This window comes from Oreochromis aureus, linkage group 11, assembly GCF_013358895.1.
Source record: "Oreochromis aureus strain Israel breed Guangdong linkage group 11, ZZ_aureus, whole genome shotgun sequence".
NCBI classification, from domain to species: Eukaryota; Metazoa; Chordata; class Actinopteri; order Cichliformes; family Cichlidae; genus Oreochromis; species Oreochromis aureus.
The window spans coordinates 28,949,429-28,975,279 of record NC_052952.1 but is presented as its reverse complement, the minus strand read 5'-3'; the positions used below and the strand labels follow the sequence as shown (position 1 = coordinate 28,975,279).

The following is a 25,851-nucleotide window of genomic DNA, read 5'->3' as shown; positions in this document are numbered from 1 at the left end:
AATAAAATAGCCAGTGTCAGCGTTGTTAATCAATTTCCATTGTATGTTTGAAATATAAAATATTAAGAAATACATCTAATTTGTTAATTAAGTATAAAAGTCCTAATTTAATTGAACTTATTTTAGTTACCGGTAACACCACCGGATATTGCATGACCCTGCTGCCAAAGTAAGAGCCGGTATCCTATACTCATATTTACCACAAATAGTTGATGTAAAAAATAAGGGGAGATTCTGTTTGTTTTTGAATGATTTACAAACATATTGCAAAACAGACCTGAAATAACTTGCATATCTATTCTTCTGACAATGATGTGCCACATAGCAACCTTTATTTTGACATTTAGCAGGAAGAGGGGTTTGCCGTGTGTTTTCTGCTGGCTTTGATAAGGATGTGGGATCCAACAGGAGGATACAGGAGTTTGACAGGCTAATTTTCCTCTTCATATGGCAACAGAGTCGGTGAAATGTACGTGTGTTTGGCTGCTGTTGTGGCTCTGTGTCCGGCTGTCCCAGACCACAAATACCCGGTAAGGCGCTGCTTCCTGGTTGAGCTAACCGTTATATATAGCCAACTGCTAACTAACTGTGGTTAGCCAAGAATAAAGATTAAAAGAAACGTGTTTTCTTTATTTTCTTTTCATGGTTAAAAAAAATCACTTGAGTTAGGTGGTTGACGATATTTCGGGATGAAGTTGACTTAATGTACAGTGTTTAATTGCCTACACGTCAGCATACAAACTGAAGTAAAGTCACTTGCCAGCTGTTGGGCAACAGTGTCCAATGTTTAAAGTCTTATCAGAAGAGTCCAGAGTTCACTATTCACTCTTGCGGTTTTTCACTATTAACCGCAAGTACAGTACGTAATTTAATGTGCTTATTTAAATACACCTAATAATAAATAATAACAGCATTAACAAACATGTGTAACTTATTTGTGGTTGGCTCGATTGAATGTCTTCACACTAACTAACAGTGTTCATTACGCTTAACTTTTCCCGTGTTTTTCTGATTGCAGCAATACATAATATCTATTTAAACCAAACTTTTAGTCACAAGATGAACCGTCACGTTTTTGGTTTCATTTAAAACGGAAGTTGACGGTTGCAGAAAATGTTGACGCAGTTGGATTTATTGACCACAAGATGGCGCTGATGTATTATAGACTTGAAACTTAAATTGGATCAGTTTTGATATTTGACAGTAGCAAGTATAGCCCAAATGTCATTCTTTTAGCCAGAAACGTTATGACTTCTCCTAAAATTAACCAAAATACACAAAAATTATAATAATTTAAGGTTTTATACTATTGTACAGTTGCTACAAATTTTTGTACACAGAGGCTCACCACTCTCTTTGAATAAATGTGGGTCAGTTTGACCCATATCTATTCAGATGGTTTTTAGATCCACCAATCATGTATGGGTATTTTTTATGGGACAGCAATTACAAGGAAAAACCTTGACAGGTACTAAGCTTCCTCTTGGTAGCCTGGCTTCTTTCCACTGTCTAAATACATGTATGTCTGATGTATATATTAAAGTGTTATATAAATGTATAGTTAAAAGTGTGACCTGTTGTTAGAAGATCTTTGAGTGGTCAGTTAGACTACAAAAGTACAATATAAATTCAAGTACATTACGAGTCTTTCTGTGCTTACAGGTGCAAAGCACAAGAACTTACAATGTAAGAAAATATGCAAACAAAATATAAGCCATTACTCTGCACGTAATGAGATTAAACTAACTGAGAACAGCTGAGATTAAACACTCCCTGAAATGGAACCACCTTTGCTTTGAATGCACATACTGATTTGCAATAAGCAAGTTTTATATTCTGTATGTTAATGTTTAATTAATATTGATGATTAAGAGGTAAGGACTGTGTTTAGTGGTTGCAGTGGTTATACATGGTTATACAATAAATTCCAGTAGTTCTAGACATACTTAGCACAGCTCAACTGGTATCATGAATACACTGTTATTATTAAAGATATCTGCAAGAAATAGTTAAATAATATTATTGGAGTTTCAGTTAAATGCAGCACAGGAACAGCACTAGTGGAGGTTACAAATTATTTTCCTATGCCTCTGACAGTGGACTCATCTCTATGCTTGCCCACTGTAGCATCCAATACCACTGACCACAATGTTTTACTACAGAGATTAGAACATACTGCTGGTATTAAAGAAACTGCACTGGAATGGTTTGAAACATATCTATCTGCAGTACCATCCATACATGCTTGTAATACTGCATACATAATCTTTGCTATGCAGTTGATACCCAGCTATATTTATCCATGAAGCCAGATAACACATTTAAGCTACAGGCATGTCTTAAATACATAAACGCCTGGATGTCCTGTAATTTTCTTCTCCTAAATTCAGAGAAAACTGATGTAATTAACCAGTTACTCACCTAGCAACACCGTGAGAAATCTTATTGCCAGGATATCTCCTTCAGTGCTCACATTAAACAAATATGTAGGTCTTCCTTTTTCATGTAAGCAATATCTCTAAAATTAGAAACATCCTGTCTCAGTGTTAAGCTGAAATCTAGTTAATAAATTCTAGGTTGGCCTCGCTTTTTTCTCTTCTCTTCCCCAAGTGATCGTGGGGTTTTTCCTTTCCATGATCACAAAATGCTGGCTTATGGGTGGTCGCTTGAATGTTAGGGTTTTCTCCTGAATACTGTAGGATCTTTACCTTACAGTATAAAACACCTTGATGTTATTTTGCATTGACACTATAAAATACACCTTAATGAAGAAACTAGTGGTAGATGTTAGGAGGTCCAAACAGGTGGTTTGAGAAAGAACATTTATGGCCCTTTTAGTGAAAAAATACTGACCACAGCAAAAGTTCTCAGTAATGAGGGTTCATTTCAGCCAGGTTGCTTCACATGCAAACTCAAATGGTGGAAAAACTGCCAGCTGGCCAGTGACATAGTTTTTATTGGCTCTGGGCCATCAGGCTATTGGTTTCATTGAACCCTGAATAAAAAAAATATAGTTAAAAGAACCAAAATATTCTTACTGGGCAGTGGGCATACACTCAAGTTATTTGTTTTGTATATATACTTCAGAATATAAGAATTCTAAGAAACCAAATTAAGAAGTAAGAGTTTAACATTCAAATAATGATGGGAACTTTGAAGATTTAGGAGAAAAAAAACAGGCTGCACATGGGCTATTTTTGCATGACCCTGAGCAGAAACCACAACTCAGCACTTTTGAAAACACATTCCTTCATGTGATGAAACTGTGATTTGACCAGCTAAGGCTGTGATGAAATATGCTCCATTAAAATATGTCCTCACATGATTTATTTGTTTAAAGATTAACACGCAAATGCATTTTTATTTCCACAGCGTCCCTAAGGGGAAGGGGTTTTTGTAGCTCTTATTTTTGGAGATGTGGGAATGTTTTTCTTCCTCACAGAGAGCCAATGGGACACACTGAGCTACTAAAGGGTTTGTTGACATTACATGTTGGTGCAATGGATATCAGGATTTGTTATTTTTGTTGCTTTTATTTTCCTAGTGAAACTGCAGCATCTAATATTAGTCGAGGTGTCTGTTTTTAACACATATTTGTTAGCTACAACTAATGATTTCAATAATTTTATTTTTTTATTATTGTTATTGTTTTGATTATAAAAGCATGGAGCCCCTTGTAATCTCAAAGAACCCATATTAATATTCAAATTACTGGCATTGATCAAAAAACTGTCCAGAATCACATGATATGTGATAGTTTAGCAGTATATGACAAAGAAAAGCAGCAGAGCTTTGTTGTGAGAAGCTGGAACTAGAGAATGTTTGGCATTTCTGCACAAAAACTTACACAAAGATTCAGTTATGTGTTTAGATCAATGAAGTGATTAACAGGTCAGTTCATTTCTCTGGCTTTTTTCCCCAGTAAAACCTTTTTCAGTCTCCAGACAGTCTTGAAAGAATTGTGATGGAACATTGTCCAACTATCTACTAAGTTCACTCGAGAAATGTTATTTCTACATTGGCCTTTGTGTAGAGACAGGGTGTTTCTTTTGTCTGTCTATAGGTAGAGTTAAGTTAACATGGGCAGGTATATTTGTGTTCTAATATACAAACACTTGGGTGCAACTTGGAACCAAAGGCACACCCACACACACATAAAATGTTTTTGCATGCAACACCTGCCACAGGTGGCACTTTCTAATTGACTTTTGTCACTTTCAATTGAGACCAACAACTCTTCTCTCCTTGCAGAGAGTCTATGGACGATGACATCCTGCTGCCCTACTCACAAGGCCACGGCCCCTCCCACTCTCATCGCTACGTCAGGGATTGTCAACCCATTATTCATGGCAACACCACCTATGAGAGCTGGCCCTCCAGTAACCGCAGTGGGCAGCCGGTTGCTGAGACCAAGTTGTTTGTGTCGAATATCCCTGGGAGCTCCAGAATTGTTTATGGTTAGTGATGACATCATAAGTTAAAGGAACAAAAAAAAATATCCATCTCTGGTGTTTGATTTATTGATCCCTCTTTTTATTTCTTTACTCTCCCACCTTCATGTAAAAGTGTTGGCAAGAATCCTTTATTATATATCACTGAAGATTCAATTTCACCTCATCCTGCTGCGGCTTTCTTACCAGGACACATGACAGTGGTCAACGACCCCCTGAGGACGGTGTCCGTGTTGGAGCCAGGGGGGCCAGGCGGCTGCGAAATGAAAGTGAGGACAACAGTACGAGAGACGGCTGAAGAGGCTGAGTGCCTATATGCGCAAAATGCTGGTTTCTTCAATACATCAACAGGGCATTGTCTAGGAAACGTGGTGAGCAACGTCAGGGTGGTACTGGACAGCGGGGGACTGCAAAATGCCCAGTTTGGAATCAGAAAAGACGGCAGCCTAGTGTTTGGGTAAGAAATGCAGCTTGAAAATGTAAAACAGAGAAATTTATGACAGTGATTGTTGATTCAACATTAGATCATAGCCCCAAAGACAAAAGGTGAGTTCATCCAAATACTCAAAGATATCTGCGTGACCAGACACGATCCAAGGTGAGGTAATCTTTTATATGCAGTTTTAAACACCATTTAAACAACATATTACACACAGTCAGCAAGCAGGCAAAAAAGTCAAACCTTTTAAGAAGTGTGATCATACATGTCGGTGTGTTTGTATTTTCCAGACAGCACGTTTTCTCCTCTGTCAAGTGTGTCTCAAGTACCGTTTCTCTCAAGCATCTGTGCTTTATATGGCTGACTGTTGGATATTTTCCTAAAAAGATAAAAATCCTAAAACAAAGGAAAAAGAAAAGAAGCAGAATAAAAGTAACACAAATGTTCGTGTCAATCCAATTTTATATATAGCACCAAATCACAGCAACACTCAGCTCATGGTGCTGTATATTTAAAGGCATAGACGCTACAATAATACAGAGAAAACCCCAACAATCAAACATCCTGGTATGAGCAAGCACTTTGGAACAGTGGGAATGAAGAACTCCCTTTTACCTGGAAGAAATGTCTGTCAGAACCAGGCTCAGGGAGGGGCAGCCATCTGCTGCAACCAGTTAGGGGGGGTGAAGGGAGGGAGACAGGACAGAAGACACGCTGTGAAGTTACCAATAATTGTAGAATTACTGCTGGCAAACTACATTGAGCTCTCAGATTACAATATTCAACATACAAGCCAGCATTTATTTTTACAAGGTACAGCCCACTTTCACGGTTTGTATCATCAGTGTTTTCAAGCAGCCAGAAACCACACTGTGAATAAAAACAAACCTCTTTCCATTCCCTCTTTGTTCTTATCTGTACCTGACATCATGGTGCTAAAATATCTGCTCACCTCTTCCTCTGATACTGGCCTCTTTTCAGGTTTTGTCCCAAGTAAAGCACATTTGTGACTTACAGTGACTTCCTGTTTATAAGCTTATAAGCTGTTCATAAGCTTATAAGTTCTGCTCTTTTTTTAATGTGAAAAACAAAAGATGATGAGCTCATGTCTGAATCACTCACTGATCCAACTAGTGTTTATCACTGTGGCTTGTTAAATCAGTGGAAATACATTAAACTATCGTCAGATTGTTGTAGAAAAAGAAAACTGCATATCTTTACATTAATTCTTTAAAGAGATTCACATTAAAATTGAACTAGAAGTTAAATAACACTCATATGTGAAGCCACCACATTTTCCTCGATGAACAAAAACAAACACCCATCTGTTCACCGTCTATCTTTAAACCATGAAGTACTCTATGTAACTTGTTTGTTTGATAACTGAGGTCAGAAATGCACATGATGCAACATGATGTGGTTTGTGTTGTAGGTCACACTCCCAGAGAGCGAGTGGACCTCAGTAAAAAAATAACCTGCTCACAGTCCTGCTTGGGCCCTCTGTGCCATCCATGACCTGTCAGTCGAGCTCATAATAAACCTACCTCTGATTTAAAATAGGAAGCCCACAAAATGACAGTTTTGGGTCCTAGTTTGAAGTGACTGTTGGGCTGTTTACACCTCCAGATGGAACTGAGCTCAGTTTTTCTTTGTAGACACAATGTCCAAAAGTTCAGTAGCCTTGGTCTACTAAACTAAATCAAGTCCAGAGTCCAAACAGCTGTTTGCTGTTTGATATGACTAATAGGCTGTTAGATAACTGAAGTGTTGATATCTGTGTGTGGGGTTTTTTTTGTTGTTTTTTTAAGAGATGCATCAAACAGCTACAGCTAGTACAAATGTGGGAAACACCGTGCTATGCTGTTTTAACATTATCCCTCTAAGTTAACAGAAATGCTGTTAAAGTTAATAAAGCTGCCTGAACCTAAAGCGGTAAATAAGAGGATTTGTTAGTAGTCGTAACACAAAAGTAAAAAAATATTCTTTATTTTCTCTAGGATGCATAATAAACTGCGCAAATTGATATCAGACATTTCAGCCTGGACCAAAGTAGAGGATTACCTACCAGCATTATTTATCACCACAAATATCAAATATAGAAACATGAAATTATAATATGTACTACAGTAGTATTATATTTAGACAGCTGAATTCCTTTCTCCCCATCCAGGTATCTATCTCAGGATGACGTTTTGGATCAGTCCAATCCGTTTGTCCAATTAGTCAGCGGGGTGGTGTGGTTACTGAGAAACGGCGAGATTTACATCAATGAGAGCATTGAGGCCGAGTGCGACAAGACACAGGAAACAGGTAATGATGCAGATCCACATCCAGCTGGATTCATTTCTTTGACCACATGTATGTGTAAAGGTTTTCGATCGTAAGATTTTAGGATTTGAGAAATAGAGATATTTCTAAATCTTGTCACAGTATACTGATATTGATGGTGACTAGTCATTAACTGAAGTTAAGCAAATACAAGTAAAGGTTGATTCTGACTGGTAGAATTTTTAAAAAATCTTATATAGATATTGCAATATTATCTGTAAAATTAAGTCTTGTTCCACGATATTTGAATAGTGAAAATTTGATATTATGACCGTCCTAACCCAGATTTTTGGTTACGTTAAACTGTTGCATAAAAGGATCCAGCTTGTCAGTAACGCCTGTCAATTTTTTTTAGATTACTCTCTGCTTGTCCAGCATCATTTTCTCTGACCTCGGAATTGTCTGGGGCTTATTCGATTAGCTTCAGTAACTAAGTAAAACCTGCTAGAGTACTTCAGTACTGACATAACCCAGAGGCCTGTTCATAATGCCCAGGATGTCTTTACATTTATAGACAGCTAATTCTTTTATATTGTCTGTGCTTACACTCTCTGACTTCACTTAAATTAACCGCTGTTATCATGTATGTAGACCCAGGTGTTCTAAATCTAGCTCTGAACTAACACGGGGGATGTGGCATGGCGCCAGATGATAAACATAACACGTCTAGAGTCATTTGTCTTACACAAAGAATAAACTAATCCTAAGCCACTATAGTCGTTATTAAAGTATTTTTTATGTTGTCTTATTTAGCCTTATCTATCAACCCATAAATTTTTCCAAGGCTGAATTTATAACATGGAAAAATATAGAGCAGTGCAAGAGACCTGGTGCAGGCTTTCATGTGTTTCCCATTAACAGCCAGTACACTACTATATGTCTCTGTGTAGCAGCTAGCTGTAATAGGTACTAGTTCTCAGTAGTGCCTGATAGATATTAGTAATGACTAAATATAATGGCCAAAAACCACATTAACTCATCAATGTCATGTAGCTTGCCTTAATTTAGTTGTATATAGGGAACACTTACAGCAACCTTAATTTCGTGAAGTGTTGGAGCACCTGGCTCCCAGAAAAAAATTCAAAGGTCAGGACCTTATTGTCTCGATAGCTGCTGCCTTGTTCCTGTAGCCAACAGCTGATCACAGTATTTAAATCTGAAATGGTTGTGTCACAGAATTATAGAAATCTATAGGAGAATTTTACAGTGGGGGGTTTCCTGCCCGCCACCCCAAACAGCCAGTCACCTGCTGCATCCACAACATGAGTACCACAACAGTAGCAGTAACAGTGGGGTAAGCAGATTGTGTTGGCACCCTGGATTGACCCTTAAATCAAACCATACTGAAACAAAAAGTGATTTCAAACCTTGTTTTGGAGCAAAGACACAATATTTCATCTAATTTTATGGGTCATTCTAATAAAGGTAATTGCTTTTTCTTCATTTATTCAGGTAAATGTTTGGTCTTCTTACTGGGGATGTATGCTTCAGTGGAAACCCTATGACATAAACTACACAATAACTTGACACATTTCTGGCTACTTTTTCACTGCAGTGTTTGAATTTATCAGTGAGAGAATAACAATCATCACCTCACTATAAGGAATATTAATGTTAGCCTCGACATAAGGACTCACAAATGTCAGCAAATACCTCGAAGTACATTGATGAAACCATTAATATGGATGTGAGGGGTGTACAAAGAAGTGGTAGAACTTGAGGGAAAAATAAATTGGCTCCCAAAAACAACAAAGAGTAGGGACCCAGGAGAGAATAGAGTCCCAGTATTTTATTTGTTTCTATCTTCTGGCTTTGAATATAAAACACAGGGACATGACCACAAGGTAATTGACACATAATGCACCAAGCACAAACATAAATGCCAGCAACAACGTCGGTGACTTACATGTTACATCGCAGGCTCTACAAATGTTCACTACAGAAGTCTGAATCAGCCATTAGCTTAAAATAGCAGCCCTGAGGCATTATTCAGTCATGTCTTTGTAATGCATCATTTGGATGTAAAGGCATGGTTTGGAAAAGGACATTAAATTCCCAAATGTGAGGTCAGCATAAAATAGACAAAGTATTGAGTTAATTAATCTCAAAACTCCTAATCTGGAATAACTGATTCATACTGATGTGCACATTTCTGTAGATCCTGAGTTCTATGGTGGGATAAATCCAAGACAGTTTGATTTAACAGGTTTTATTGAACTGTTAATGGTACATCATAATTTAAAAAAGCATTTTCTCATATTTTCACAGGGGGTTTCCGCACTTTTGTGGATGTAGTTTCAGCCAGGACGGCAGTGGGCCACGATGAACAGGGAAGGTTAATCCTGTTTCATTTTGATGGACAGACAAACGCAAGAGGGTAAGAAAAGGAAAGGAGATAAACAATGTTTACAATGCTGTTTTCTTTTTAAAAACTGTGAAGCAAGAAGTAGTGATGAAATTGAAACAATTTGTTTTTAAATTTACCACAGTGAGTGGGGAACTATCTACTCTCCAACCATTAGAAAAGAAACAGCAAACACGGGTGTAAATGTAAGAAAAGAGTCAATTTATCCTGTTAGCTTGAAGTTATTCACTGGTGTTTGAGTCAACACAAGATGTGCCAAGTGGGAATTTAATATCCAGGAACTGATTTCACACACAATGAAGAGAAAAACAACCTCCATGTACGTTGGAATGTCTCCTGTTTACTTCAGCTCATTGAAAGACTTGACATGACCATGAAAATGACACATTGACTGTTTGCATATTTTCACCTGCTGGTTTTCTAAAGATGTTTAAAACCTTGAAAAACGTGACTTTTTAAAATTTGTTTTATACCAACACTGAACTTAATCCATCAGTGTTTATCTTTTGTTGATCTTGTGACACAAGCATCTGCAAAAGGACTTTGCCCAGATAAAATACAGCCGAACACTGGCAGCTTCCTTGTTGAGATCAGGAAATATCAGAGAATAAGCAAGACAAATTACTTAACGACCATCTAACAGAGACATTTTGGCTGATCTGGGCTCAGTGAGCAGCCCTAAGACCCTCTCAAACCTTTCACAACAGGTACTGGTTTGACTGTAAGGTATTGCAAATATTTTGCAGCAACATCCTACTAATCAGTTTTTATTTTCTGATGACTTTCTTTTTTTAAACCATAAAAACAATGAGAACAATGGAGGGAATTATTGTCATAACACCAGGGTACAGCACCAGGTTTTATAAATGTAGGCAAGGTTGCTGCATTATTGTTTTGTTGTCAGTCAATATAACTTCACACTGTTAATGGTGGGGTTGAAGAGGTGATGACTTCTGGCCGTCAAGGACAAAAGGGGCTGAAATGGCCAATCAGCTTTGAGCAGAAACAGCTAAGTTAGCACTGAGCAGCAGTTTCCAGAGCCTACAAAGGATTAGATCTGCTTTTGCCTCCCCCAGGAAAAAAACAAAAAGAAAGAAGACCCTCAGGGACGGCTCCTGAACTCATAGCCCACACAAAACCCCCAGAGGTATTTTGGTGGAAAAGCTCAAGCGTAAACACACAAAACACACATGAACACACACAGCTTATTCGACCTGCTTGTTTCCTGTCTTGTAGGTTTGTTTTGACAACAAAACATCTTTTTTTAAAAGCAGCAACAGTAAAAATGTGTCCACAAACTCTGCAGAGAAATGATATGTTCACAAGATGCAAAAAATATATATAAGGTTCTTTCAAAATATAGCTGTTAATTATAGATTAGTTTAATCAATAACAACATCTCAGGACAGCATTGAACAACAAGACGATGGACTAATGCAGGTCGAGGTCATTTTGAGGCTGGAAAATAAAAACAAGCTGACAGTGAATGTAGTAAACAGGGGTTCTGGTAAACAGAGATCCGATAACACTATCAGGCTTATATTAGCTCAGCCCTCTTAGATACTCCACCAATCAATTGTATTGATCTAATTTTCCCTCCACCTTTAGTGCTGTGACCCCGCAGACCTGCACCGACTCCAGATATTCTATTGTGTTTATGATCGGGGTTTGAAAAGCACAACAATCCGACATGTCTGAACATGTCTGCTGCCCTCTGTATATCTCTGCTCAATATAGGGCCACCTCCCACTCAATAAAACATGTAAAAGTCAGGTCAAAGGAAGCTGTGACTTCAGAAACTGACCTCTGGTTTCCATGAACAACATGCTAGTTCTTTGAAATTCTCAACTAACTCTAGTGGAGGGTGCCATAGATGATCAGCCAGTCAGACAATTATTCTATGATTATTTTCATCATTAATTAATCATTCTGAGTTCATTATGTGAAGCATTGATTAGCATTGAATTGTGAGACATCTTAACTGAGAAGAACCACTTATCCACAATACAATGGCCATTTTTAGGATCTTTCAGCCTAATCTCTACATGTGATTGGTAAAATAATCAGGTGTGTGTTTTAGAAATTTGGCCAGACAAACCCAAACATAAAGTAAAGTCCTTGATTGCCAACAACAAGAAAAGATTTGACTCCAGTGTTTTTGACTCATTGCCTTTTGAAGATTTTGTGTTTTGTATATGCTTTATTTCTGATATTATTGACACCACGATGATGGTAAATCATACTGAGTACATGAAAAACAATATATTTTGGTGTTTGTTCTTCTTGTACCGGTATTAATTCTGACACAAGCAGGTCTGCATGCTCTCGTGATCAAAAACACATTTCTCTTCAGGGACTAAAGAGATTAACTCATCATTCTTATCTTAATCTGCATAATCTTAATTATTTGCAGAGCTTAATGGTTGTTTCTTTCAATTTAGATTAACAAAACAAAAGTCAAACCAGACTGCTGAGATGAGGTTTTGTCATCTGTTGTCACAGTTTCAACTTTAAAGTTATGTCATCTACAGTATCCTACATCTTTCTTTTCCTCTCTACCCTTGAATCCTTGAGAAAAGACTCACTCTTTTTAAGTTTAGCAGGAAAGTGACACATGAAGACCTGTGGCAACCTGTGACTCTACTAGAGTTGCTTGCATGATTCACAGTGGAAAAAAATGGACTTTGGTGCAGGCCCCCAGTTCATCTTCTGTCTGAGGCAAACCATGATAGCTCCTCTCCCTTAAAGGACACTCTGTATTTGGACCAGCTGTCTTGTACATGACTGCCTCTCAAAAAACATTTAAATGACAGAGGGGGGGGCTTCTGTGGACACACACACTGTGTACCTGAGGTGACCATATTAAGTATATCCCCCCCTTGTTGACATCATACAGATTCAAGATCAAAAACACTGTTTGCAAAAGACAAATTGGAGACTAAGCTTTTAGATCAAGTAATTTCTACTGTCTGAAACATATGATCTTTGACCAAAGTTCACCACTTGCCCACATTGCCTGCAACCATGAGAGGTGATCTGTGGGAGATTTTCGCAAAATGTCAGCACTACCTTGCATCTGCTCCAAAAATGATCTTTTTGTCACGTGAAACTTACCTGTTTGTCAGTAGGATTCACCTTCCAAGGACTATAATGTTTGTATACAGTCATTTGAGATGTTCTTGTAAATGGATATCTGTTTTGTTTTATTGTTTTTGTATGTGGGGATATGTATGCAGTGTACAGCAGCATATACCAAAGAATTTATAGCCCAAGCTAATTTGCAACACCCATGCCTGTTTGTTTCCATACAATACACAAAGTTGAATGACTCATGCACACGATTTTGTGAGAGAAACATGGTAGATACATCATTACAAACACAAAACACAGAACCAAAAAAAATGTAGACAGACAGAACAGTAACAGATGCACCAGGCTGTTTGGCAGACACTGATTCTGACATGCTGCCAGTATGACTAAAGTCCTCAACATTTTTATGGACACAATGTTTGTCTTCAGTTTTTTCAATGCTGCTTTTTTTGAACACAGTTTGAATCTTTGGGAGATGGCTGATTTCCTGAAGGAGCATGGAGTGATCAATGCCATTAATCTGGATGGAGGCGGGTCTGCCACCTATGTGAATAATGGCGTTTTGGCCAGCTATCCATCTGATCATTGGTGAGTGAGTTGTCCCTTCACACTTGTGAAACTTTACACTTACTTTTTTATTCTCCAACATTTAATGTTAAAAAGTGCATGTAGGTGTAACAGATAATTAATAAATGATTGTTGTTTTTTTATAGACGTTTTTCTGCCCTTCCATACTCTCAACACATCTCCTTCCCTCCCAGTATTTCAGATAACATGTGGCGCTGTGAGCGAAAGGTCTCCACTATCCTGTGTATCCATAAAAGAAGATGCCAGCCAGCGAACTGCAGCGAGCACGGTGACTGTGTGGATGGACACTGTCAGTGTCATGATGGTTGGCAGGGTGCTGCCTGTGACTCTTTGGTGTGTCAGCCATCAGCTTGCGGACCCCATGGCATCTGTACTGCCAGTAAGTATGAAAGTGCTGGTAAAGATAAAGAAAAATGGCAGGATTACTTATAATACAGTAATTCTAAACCTTTAGCCCTGTAAACATGTCATCAGTGATGTACTGAATTAGACATCAGTACACTCTAAGTTCCTCTAAAATTTGCGTTTTGGAGCTTTTAGTGCAATGTCTGGGTATTAAAAGTACAGCCCTTAAATAGTTCCAGTCATATTTGTCAGATAGGAGTTCCCCTGCGCACCCCTCTGTCAGTGCGCCCCAGGGTGGCTGTGGCTACAATGTAGCTTGCCATCACCAGTGTGTGAATGGGTGGATGACTGAACGTGTAAAGCACTTTGGGGTCTTTAGGGACTAAGTAAAGCGCTATACAAATACAAGCCATTTACCATTTACCATTATTCATTATGTGTGTCCCCACTTAGTTGGGGAATACTTCAGGGTTCTCTATTGGGACCCATTGTTTTCATTTTTTATATGCTTCTCTTGGGGTCCATTTTTAAAAAACAACATCTCCTTTCATTGCTTTTTAGAGGACCTACAGATAGGTGTACACATTACACCTCTACCGACCTCTTTACACCGTATTACAGTCAATTTCAGGATCCAGTTTAAAAGTATATTGCTTGTTTTTAAGAGTGTCAGTGGTTTGGTGCTCCCTTACCTAACAGAACTTTTGAAACCCTGCAATCCTAGCTGAGCACTGAGGTCTTTGATATCCATAGATCCAGGCTTAAAATTAGTGGCGATACAGCCTTTTGAGTGGTGGTTTCTAATCTTTGCAACAACAAACCTTTTCACATAAGAGCTGCCCAGTCTCTTAATCATTTAAAAACACTGTTAAAAACTTACTATTTCTAGTTTGCTTTTGGGTCTAGTTGAGGAGCCAAAAGTACTCGGGCTTTTATTATGCAAACTACTTAATTACTTTGTTTTATTCGATTTGTAGTGTATAGATATAATTGTTAATTTTGTGACTATTATACATAGGGTATATTTTGCATAACTTGTACAGCACTTTGGTCAACTGAGGTTGCTTAAAATGTGTTATAAAAATACACTGAACTTGAATTGACTTAACGTAGAAGCATAGATTGTCTATAAAAGGTGTAGCCGCTATGGTGTAAGTGTTGTTCACATTTTGATACCTCAGTCTTACCGTTTTGCTATTTGAGTATTTTTGGGCCCTCTTGTCCACATATGGACAAGAGGGTTGGGTGCTAAGTTACCAGCAAACACTAACAAGCTTGGTTGGCAAGCTGCTGCAATAAACAGTACTTTTGAAATCTGCAGACATAGATATCAGCTAAGTAGTGCAAAGTAACAGACTAATAAAATATAGAATTTCAAAACTGAAGTCCAAACTTCACAAACATAATTAAAAAGTACACTGACTCCAGTTAACAGAGGTGAGGTCTAGCTGACAATGAGTGTCAGCTCCATGTGTAAAGACATGCTCCAAACTCCAGAATTGGATACAAATTGCAGTTTGACTTGATTGGTGGAAGCGTAGAGCAGCACAGTATTTACAGTTATATATCAAGCCTGCCTAGAGGAGATATTATAAGTGAAAGATCAAACTTCTTGTTTTCCCCACTGATTGTTGACTCATTGTTTGTCCTCTGTGATTCATGTCTTTCTGTCTGTTCCATCTGTGTTGCAGATGGCTGTGTCTGTGATGCTGGTTGGAGAGGAAAGAACTGCAGCCAAGGTAAAAGCCTCATCTAGTCACACGTACGCAAGAATTCAAACACATGTTTTTGTTCTTCTATACACATACGCAACCTCATTAACTTTCACCAACACCAGCCTCTACAGGTCAATTATGGTTTGATTAAATATGGCATTTTTCCCACCCGTGTGGGTCTGTTGGTCATCCCACTGCACCTTTACATGTTGTTTGTTTGTTTTTTTTTCATTTCTGTTATATTTTGTTTAAATGTGTATGTTTGTTCACACATTGTTTGATTGCTGTCCTGTGACACAAAAATAAAACACACTCCTTACATGAAATGTCTTTGTTGTTTTGTTTTGTTTTTCTGTTTGCAGAGTGCCTCGCTGGTTTCTATGGTGACGGCTGCAATCAGACCTGCTCCTGTGTTAGTGGCGGTTCCTGCGACCCCGTCCATGGACGCTGCACCTGCCCTCCAGGTTTCCATGGCAACTACTGTGAGCAAGGTAGAGCTATGCATGCTAAGTGTCACTTCACCCAGACCTGTTGGAAGTCACTCGGAGTTTTAGTGGAAACAAAAGGATTTTCTTCACTATTGTGTTGAACTATTATATGTATGTTATGTCACATGTGTTGAACTGCAACTTGCAGACCAGCATTTATACTGTATGCATGAATATTAGTGTAATGGCAGCAAGGTTTGAACTGGACATTACAAAAACTAAAGCTATCTACCTGATTTGCATCCATTTTTATTAATGCTGTAGAAGGAAATCATTAACTAGACCTTTGCTGTGTCGGCTAAAGACACGCCACTTAATACAAGTTAGTATTATGTGTCACATGTGGATCACACTATGGTCTTCAAGGCATGGTCAGGTACGAAGGGGCCAAAAGTGTGCCAAGAAAATATTCCTCACACCATTATACCACCACCAGAAACAGAGATCATTGATATAATGCTAGATGGATTCATGCTTTCAAATGCAACCTTACCATCCGAATGTAACAGCAAAAACTAAAAATAATCAGACCAGGCAGCATTTGTCCAATCTTCTGTTGTCCAATTTTGGTGAGAAGGTGTAAATTGTAGCCACAGAGTAATGGCACCCAATGTGGCTTTCTGCTGCCGTAGCACGTCTGCTTTAGAGTTCGACTTCTTGAACATTCAAACATGCTCTGCTGAAAACCTTGGTTGCAAAAAGTGGTGATTGGGGTTACTGTTGCCTTCTTATCAGCTCAAAGCACTCTGGCCATTCTCCTCTCATGTCTGGCATCAAGAAGGCATTTTCAAAAAGAGAACCACTGCTAACTGGATATTTTCTCATATTCAGAACGTTCTCTGTAAAGCAGACAACCAACATTTGTGTGGGAAAATCCCAGCAGATCTGCACTTTTTGAAATATGCAAATCTGCCAGTGTGGCACCAAACTGCTTTTTCCCTACTCTTATACTCAGTTTTATACTCAACTTCAGCGGCTTGTCCTGACCATGTGTGCTCGTCAAAATGGACTGAGAGGCTGCCATGTGATTGGCTGACTATATAGCTGTATTAATGAGCAGCTGAACAGGTGTATCACAAAAAAAAGTCTGAGTGAAGTCACTCAATAACCTTTTTGTTTTCATTCATGCTTTTATTTTGGCTGTAAAAATGAAACGGGTATTAAAACTTTTCAGAACTTATTTAAAAGATCCGACGATTAAACTTGATTGAACAGAAACAGAGAAAAATCAATTTGACGATCATTTCAGTCAACAAATGAACCATTTAGTTTGCTAAATTTGTTTGTTCTTTATTTAAATATTAAAAAATGTAAATTCACTTGATTTTTTTTCTCTTTCTTTCAGTGTGTCCTCTGGGTTTCTACGGTCTGTCCTGTGCTCAGGAGTGTCAATGTGAGGATCGGTGTCCATGTGACCCACAAACAGGAAGCTGCAACACCACACTGCCAGGAGGCACCAACTACACCTTACACACAGGTACAGACCAAGGTTATACAAAGTTAACCAAACTACTTTTTTTTTTTTTTTTTTTAAAGCTAACTAAAGCCTGGAGTGGAAAAAAAAATTACAACCGCTGGTTTTGGTGCATACATTTATTTAGATTTTAGATTACAAGTCAAGTGGAAAACACTACTTGAAATTTAAAGAATGCACACAAAGTTGTTACAAATCTGCAATAACTCCTGTGCAGACCCATATATGGGCACACATACTGTTTGTACACACAGGGTCATGTGGTGGTTGATGATAGTGGTAAAGAGATGAATGAAACCCTGTCCTTACGCTCTCAACCAGCTGGTGATTAGCTGCAGGGGTTTGAATTTTTTATCTACACACAGCATCTCTGTTCCTTCCTTTTCCCTCATCCCTAGCCTGTTCGTTACACCATACGATGTATTAATTATGTTGCAAGTTGTGAAAGCGGGAACATTTCTGGTTGTTTTTGTAGAGAATTTGTAGTGAAACCAGATGCAAATAACTCAGTTTCATCTCCTTTGCCCGCTTTCTTTTGAACTAAAGTATTATTTAATAGATGCCTTCTGACCAAATCACAGCAAGTAGCAACCTTTTAAAGCATGTAGTTCCACAGGGTTGGAGACCAAATCTTTTTGTCTAACACACTTTGCTGTTTCACTGTATCACATTTCAAAATGTGTTTCAGTGCACCTGAAGTCCCACTGTGGTGTTTCTCATTTACATTTTTCTTCTTTCTTTTTTTCCCGTTAAACAGCTGAGCAGATATTGCCTGCTGCCCATAAGCACTACACTTCTACACATTAACCAGCAGTCAGTCCCAAACAGCTATTCATAAAATCCAAATTTTTCAGCTCTCCTATATATGTGGCAAACAAATGGAAATTGATTCATTCATTCTCTATGCCATTTTCTTCTTAAAGTAGGATGAGATGCTCACACAGTAAACATAGTGTAAGAAAGTGAGAGAATATGTGTGAGAAAAACAGTCAGTGTGAGAGGAGACACTAAAGTAATGTGACACTATGTAAATCAGCTTGAGTATGTGTGTGCCTGAGGAGAAAAGGCAGAGATGGTGTTTATCATTGTGTTGAAGTGTGCATATTCTCACATGAGCAAATGATTCAATATTTGCAGAGAGCAGATGTAGAAGCAGCTCTGTCTTTGTTGCCGTCTGTCTAAACAGAGGAGCACCGTATCAGCTCATCTGGGAGGACTGGAAATGTTACTTACCTGCATGTCAGCTCCCAAAACTTTACACTGTAACTCATACAGTTATGTCTTTCTGCTCTACAATCTGTTTTCAAGATATTAGGTATATGTAGCCAAAACTAGTACAGTGAATATCCTCATAAAAGTTAGTAATGTTCAATCATTGTTTATTTGAAAGAAGCTTTAATTCCACTCTGCAGTTATTTTGAGTTTGGTTTTGCTTATGTTGCTATATTATATTATATCATACCCTTTAACGTTATCATTATCGTTGGTGTTGTTTTGGGATTTTTTTTTATGGGTCTTTTTTTTTTTTTTTCAGCCTATCCTCTCAAGCACCATTTTGAAAAATATTTCCACCCACACGAACATATTAAAACACAGTGTCAAAGGCTGTGAAGAGCATAACAAAGCAGCAACAGATGGTAATATGACCATAACTGTATAGAAATGCTGGCCAATCAGACACCTGGGGCAGGAAGTTATTATATAAACAAAAGACGGTGCATAGAGGAAGAAGCGAGTCTTGCATTTGCATTTGTGCGCATGTGTCAGCCTGCTTAAAAAATGCAGATAGTATCATTAACAGTAAAAGTATTTGTCTACGTCCACCATTGCACAAAAGCAACACATAAAAATGCGATAAAGCCCCACACCTTTGATGTTACATGATGTCAGTGCAGAACAAGTTTCTGAAAATCTTGACCCTATAAGGAGTTTTTTGTGACCTAAAACACTGCTTATGTGGCCTGACAGGTCTGATATTTTACCTACATCATGATATGAGTAGACTTGTGAAAATAAGAGAAATTATGCAATTATCTGATGTTTTTTATTGCTTCTGTTATGTTTCTAATAGGAACAACAAAAACAGAAAAAATTATCTCGGACTGCTGTATCAGTTCAAACCACAAACCTACGATTCATATCTACCAGATGGCCTTCCTACCTTCCTAACTGCATGCCCTAACTATCCATCCCTCAGTGTTTTCAGTCTTGTGACAACACATCTAAAGCTGTGTGCTACATGGGAGAAAGTGAAGCTTAACTTATGAGATGAGGCCTGCTATAGACCCCCCCCCCCCAGCTGCACAGGAGTGGGAGACTTCATTCAGACATCATTTTTTAAGAGTCATAAGTTGGCAGAATTTAGTGTGACTTATATGTATTTATCTTTGATTTCTTGAATTTGTTTCTGATTACTGATTTACATTTCCAACTAAATCAGTGATAGTCTGAATATCTATAACTGCGCTGGAAACCTGAACTGCTAATAACTACTCCAGTATCCCTTTAATGGTGACAGCCTGTAGGTCAAATTTCACACAGAGCTGATATAAAAGTAGGCCACGCTGCTCTATTTGGAAAAACACCAATTTGAAATCCAAGGTTTGGCTATGGAGGAGATTTCAATTACAGGAGGAGCAGCCAGTGTAATTGTGGCTGAAGTCTGGGTTAGAAAATTACCTTTTCATACAGGATGGGATTAAAAACACTGACTAGCCACAGTCAGTGTCCTCTGTCATTTACTTATCTCTTGTTCTTTTTCCTCACCTCACCATAGCTGGACACTGCCTGGCTAGAAAGATGTTTACATCTTGGAGGCAAGAAGAAGACGCTCACAGAGAGCGGCCTTATTTGACTGAGTAAGTGTCAAAGGTCACACAACATTAACCCACCCTCCCCTGTCACCTTTCACCCTGCTGTGCATCTTGAGGTCTGTTCAATAAACTGTCTCAAAATTTTTGCCATTTTGATACTATTTTTAGCATTGATTTCAGCTCTCAACGTAGTATTAATGTGTTAAATAAGAAGAAATATGAATGGGAATGAGGTTCAAGAATTCTTATTCACTCACACTGGCATCACACAGAACAGAGTTTTTAAAAAGCTGTTTGTGAAATCTAAAGCTTTGGCCATGTTCCATGTATATATGGTATCGGCCTGTATACAGAAAATACAGAAAATTACAGATCCTGTTAATAAATGATCCAGTTTTGTCCTCTGCTCTTAATACTGTAGTTCAGTTTAATAATAATAGAAAACATCTGAAGCAGCTCAGACCCACACATGCCTTTTTCTTCCACACGCTCTCTTTTACATGTAAACAAGGCATGTAAAAGACACTCTGAGGGTGGGATGCATTCACTGGCCTCATTACCTTTCACATGGAAGTGAGGGATTGTTAGTTGTTGCTATGGTTTCTACCTAATGTTTGGTCACTTATGTAGGAAAGGACACGTTTAAAAAGAACTAATCCCTTTAAACCTTATTTGTTAAAAAAATTGGACACGTTCCAATTTGTTATATTCAGCAGTAGTCAAAGTGCATGTCAGCGTTGAAATCCCCTTGTCATGAATTATCATTCATTTCTTGTAACTTTCCAAAACCAACTCCCATTTCAGGCAGGGATCGATCAGCTGCGTTTATTTGACAAAGTAGGTGGAGCGCTGTTATCTTTAATTGTTTCTGTCCCTTATCATCCAAACAAGCTTGTGAAGGAGATACTGACTCAAGACCACGGTAACAATAATACCACCAACTTTTCAGTCTGGCAGTTAAACTGATTCAATATATGCAAATGTCATACACAGTCTTATTGAATATTAACCAGTTTTTAACCTGCCTCTAACAAATAGTGTAAAAATCTGCTAAATCAAACATGCAGAGCTCCACACTATGATGACCTCTTTGCGAATAAGAAGACAGCTGAAAGTAGCTTTTTAAAGCAAGTGAGCAGTCGTCCTGCACGCAGCTTCCTCCAGGCAACTGCCTCAGTATTGACAGAAAGTTTCTAGTGGTCAGAAGAAACCCTTAGCAGACTATGTTGTGTGCCACATGTGAGAAATGTCTCAGACTTCTTCTCACAGCTTGTTGCTCTTTCCTCTCACTACTTACTAACAGACAAGGAAAAGTATTTGTATTTGCACATAAAATCCTTTTATGTGCAAATACAAAATGCGTATTTGTTAGTTAGTTTTAAGCGAATAAAGGGACTGAGTTTACTTTCACAAAGAGTTTTTGCACTCCAGTGAGCCAAGCCACTGTAATAAAAGCAGACTCTGTGTATTAAATGTATGAGTAGTGAGGCACTGCACCCTGTTAACTTTAGTAGTCACTTGTCATGGCAATTTATTTACATCCATTGCACATCTGCAGTCAGGTTACAGCCAGGTTTCCACATAAGTTTAACTGCCCCCCCCCCCCTTCTTTTTGTTTTTATAAAGGACAGCTAGCCAGGTATACAGGTGTCCACCGTCTTACAGGCTTTTTATTGTGTATATATAGGCTCAAGAGTTGGAAGTTCGTCTTGTAATCAGCTCGAACCGGCTCTGACAGTCTCGATCGTTGTGTCCTTGGGCAAGACACTTCACCCGTTGCCTACTGGTGGTGGTCAGAGGGTCCGGTGGCGCCAGTGTCCGGCAGCCTTGCCTCTGTCAGTGCGCCCCAGGGTGGCTGTGGCTACAATGTAGCTTGCCATCACCAGTGTGTGAATGGGTGGATGACTGAATGTGTAAAGCGCTTTGGGGTCCTCAGGGACTAGTAAAGCGCTATACAAATACAGGCAATTTACCATATAGGTTTACATGACAAATACTTCAGGCAAGGAAAATGTTGCTGTAGTGCGATTGAAGTACAAATCCTTTTACACAGAACTGACACATGTAGTTCTTTTGTAAAATTCACTGGAGCTGAAATGGTTAGACATTTGTTTTTTGTTTTGATTGGTCACCAGACATTTAATAGGCACTAATTTTGTAATATATGATAGTTCCTAAAATTTTTAGACTCCTGGGTGAATAAAACAAGTAATAAAGATATAAGTAGGGGCTTCAGGAAATTATAAATGTATTACACTATATTCTTACATTCTACATATTCTACATAAACAGAAGGCTAACAAATTAGTTAAGGAATTAGATACATTGGAAAAATACACTTTAACCCTAAAGCAACTATTTTAGCAACTTATTTGGTTTTTACCAACACTTATAATCCAATTGATAATTTTTTTAATGGCTCTTTTTCTCTTTAGCATACCCATAACATTTTCTTTATATATGGTAAATGTTTTCCCAACTGATGTCCATCAGTTACATTGTTTCCATTGTCACTTTGGGCATTAAATCTCCCTGCAGCTGTAAATCTTGCTACTGTAGGACTGTTAGCGGTTCACTATAAAATACTATAAATTTGGAAAGTAACAGTAAAATCAAAACATTTGATATTAAAAAAACATGCACATATTTCCCATAAGTTTCTATTATCCCTGCCACACAAGTGGGTCAGTTCCTGTATGAAAAGCTGTTAAAAGTCGTAGGAGAAGGAGAAACTGCACAAATATAAATACTGGTGACAACTGCTCAGTCACAACTCAGTCACTCAGTAAAATCCAGTTTTAAAATGAAGGCACACTGTAAGGAAACCTTGCTTGCTCTCATTACAGTGAGACAGTGAGTGCTTTGTACTGATACATGTAGCCTCTGGATTCATCATTGAAATGATCTAACCTCCTTCACTCCTCAGGCAAACTTGGCTGATCATCACCCTCACCCTGGCTACTGTCCTCTCAGCCAGCCTGCTGGTTCACCTCATACAGGCGTGTCGTGCTGTTTCAGTGGCATCTCACATTCCCGAGCGCAAGGATTATTCGTACGTCCCACTGAACAACATCAACAGAGTCACTTCATGTGCCACAGACAACAATGAGAGAGCTGAGAAAGATTTTCAATTGGAGGACTCGGACTCTCAGGATGAAATTTGGTCTTCCTCACACTCAGGGCAGTCGTAGCTGTCAAGAGGACCAAGGATAGTGAGTGAAGACAGTTATTGCACAAAAAGACAACAGTGAACTCGGTAATCCTCTGCTTTATTTGCTCTTCTTATCAATGACAGGTTTCTATCAACACTCCTGCTAAAATGAAACCGAAACTAAAGGACAAAGCACAGCAGCTTTATTGCAGTCTTTAACCCACATACATGCCTAAGGTTTTTGTTTACAGCTATGGTACTTGATCAGCAATCTGAATGTCTCCATTCCAGCTAAACTCCAGCAAAACCACAACTTGAAAAGTTGGTTTTGTGAAGAACTTTAAACTCTCATCAGGAAACTGTATTACAAGATCGCATTAATGGGTTATCCCACTTAAATGTCAGTGAATTATCTTTCCCCTTAGTATAAAACAGATGGATATTTTTTCATACCTGACTCTTTAGAATTAGATTTAATTTGAATGCATCAGCAGTATTTTTAAGATCAGTGAAGCTATGTAACCAAAGAACACCCAGACTGTTGAGCTTATTTTATGATACTGATTCCTGATAGGATGAACTTTTCCGCGTGTTGCAATGTAATCGGAAGAAGACAAAGATGAAAACGTTTGGTGTTCCAAGCAAAATGTGGTTCAATCAGACAATTTTTAAACAAGATGATAGAGTTTACTCAATTTGCACTGAGCTCCATGTCTGAATGTCAAATATCTATGAGATAAATGTGAATAATCCCTTTGAATTTCTGTGTAAAAAGGTGCCAATTTTATATTAAATGTTATTAAGAAAATTATTACTATGTCATTTATAAGCATAATCGGACACCCAGAGTGTATATATGAGATGATTTATTTCTGTTTTAAGCGAAATAAAGTAAATATCACAATTCAGTTTTGGTTGTTCAAAGTAGAAATCATTTACTTTTGTTTCTATGTTCACTTTCAACCTAACACAGTTGTCGGGGCCATTATACTCGCTGCTCTTGCACTCAGACAGCACCATCATGCAAAAGCAACGTCATCTGGTCAGTGTGTTAGGATTTAGCATAGTAGCGTACTAATATTGTATGCTAACTGGAACACCACCATAGTTACTGACTGCTACAGTTGTTAGGAAAAATAAATGACAGAAAGAGTTGACCTTTTAGAAAATCTGGCTGCAAACACAGTGAGATGTGTTTTAAAGCTTTTGAGTAAGCTAGCAAAAAGATCTGGAGTTTTAATTTTGCTGGTACTATAGAAACTGGTCTCTAGATTCTACCAAGCTTTAGCAGTAGTATTTTGGCCACTGACTTGTTGGTTTTGTGGCATCTGAACTAATCATATTTAGACAAGACGTTATGGTACTAAGTTGTAAGCACACAGGCTTGGTTAGCAAACTGTACCCATAAACTGTAATACATTGACACAGAAATCCACTAATTAGTGCTAATTAACGAACTAAAACTTCTCTCATGAAAACTGAAGTGCAAACTTTTTGGACAGCCTCTACCTCACAAGAGGCCATATTATCCAATAGTATGCATGAAGTTATACAAAAGCACCAACAGTACTCAGTTCAGATCCAGTTTGATGATTTGATCCAATGCTAAAAATGCTTATAATGTTGTAAAATTGGGCATTTTAACATGAAAGTCTTCTGGAGCCAGCCTCAAGTGGCCGTCGGAGGAACTGCAGTTTTCAGTTCAGCACTGGAGTTTGCAGGTTCACTCGTATACGATAGCATGTTTAGCATTAGCCAAAAAGTAAAATCATCTTGTTAGCATGCTAACATCGTTGTATTAGTGTCCTGCGTTATATAAAGATTGTGTTAGCATGGAATTAGCTCCAGAAGTGACTTCTGTTGGCTGTTTGGGAAAAGTAGGTCTGACCACCAAAGTCAGTGGGATTCTGGGGATTCTGAGAGGAATCCACCCAACGTTTATCAAGATGGTGAACCAACAGGAAAACAGGCTTAGCTTCTTCTGTTGCTAGTGGTTTTGTGAAACTTATATTTCCTGTTTTCTTCATTCTGCACTAACTGTCAAACAGCACAAAGAGAAGGCACTTGGTCATTTTGATGTTTTAATTAACTGTTTATGGAGTGATTTTATGCATTATGCCAACTGTTTAAACCTATTTTTTAAGAAGCACTTGTCTTTTTTTCTCTTCACTGACTGGCCTTATCCTGTCTTTGTTTATTCGTTGTTCTGTATCAGCATTGTGTTTCCATGAGGAAACTCTAGTGCTGCTACACAGTGACAACGTTTTAACTGTGCAGAGATAAACAGGCTGAACCTTCACCTGCAGGTAACTGGGGCATACAGTTGTCCTCGGACCTTAACCATGAGCTGCTCACTTGTCACTTTAAATAACTTTGTCCTACTTTCACTTTTACATTTTTTTTGTGATGATTTGTTTTTTAACTTGTTCTGAGTTTCCTATCTTCAGCTTTTTGTGTGTTGCTTGAATGCTTCATGTTTTATTTGGCTTTATTTCAGAAATACGAGGGAATTGAGGACGTTTGTATTTCTGCTCTGTAAGACGGTCTAAATCCTGGACTTAAGATTTTCTATTAATAAAATACATTTTTCACTCTGTATGGGAG

The 25,851-nt window shown here is 38.2% G+C and overlaps 1 protein-coding gene across 2 annotated transcripts; it reads left to right on the top strand.

Annotated features, from left to right (window-relative positions):
* Positions 1 to 337: 337 nt before the first annotated feature.
* nagpa (N-acetylglucosamine-1-phosphodiester alpha-N-acetylglucosaminidase) lies at positions 338 to 25,843 on the top strand. Of its 2 annotated transcripts, none has more exons than XM_031745906.2 (12): positions 338 to 530; positions 4,252 to 4,457; positions 4,641 to 4,908; positions 7,061 to 7,200; positions 9,487 to 9,595; positions 13,133 to 13,261; positions 13,435 to 13,640; positions 15,298 to 15,345; positions 15,684 to 15,812; positions 17,155 to 17,286; positions 20,060 to 20,141; positions 23,023 to 25,843. In XM_031745906.2, exons 1-12 carry the CDS (start codon positions 448 to 450, stop codon positions 23,285 to 23,287), a joined length of 1,797 nt encoding a protein of 598 aa, XP_031601766.1. In that variant the 5' UTR covers positions 338 to 447; the 3' UTR covers positions 23,288 to 25,843. The 2 variants fall into 2 exon arrangements, with proteins under 2 accessions (XP_031601766.1, XP_039475626.1); XM_039619692.1 differs by lacking the exon at positions 338 to 530 and adding an exon at positions 3,404 to 3,474.
* Positions 25,844 to 25,851: the final 8 nt, after the last annotated feature.

What these genes read in the sequence shown, in the direction of transcription:
- nagpa (XM_031745906.2), top strand. Translation starts at nt 448, where the DNA reads ATGGCAACAGAGTCGGTGAAATGTACGTGTGTTTGGCTGCTGTTGTGG. An exon ending in CGACAAGACACAGGAAACAG is followed by an intron (nt 7,201 to 9,486) that starts GTAATGATGCAG and finishes ATATTTTCACAG; the next exon opens with GGGGTTTCCGCACTTTTGTG. An exon ending in TGGCAACTACTGTGAGCAAG is followed by an intron (nt 15,813 to 17,154) that starts GTAGAGCTATGC and finishes TCTTTCTTTCAG; the next exon opens with TGTGTCCTCTGGGTTTCTAC.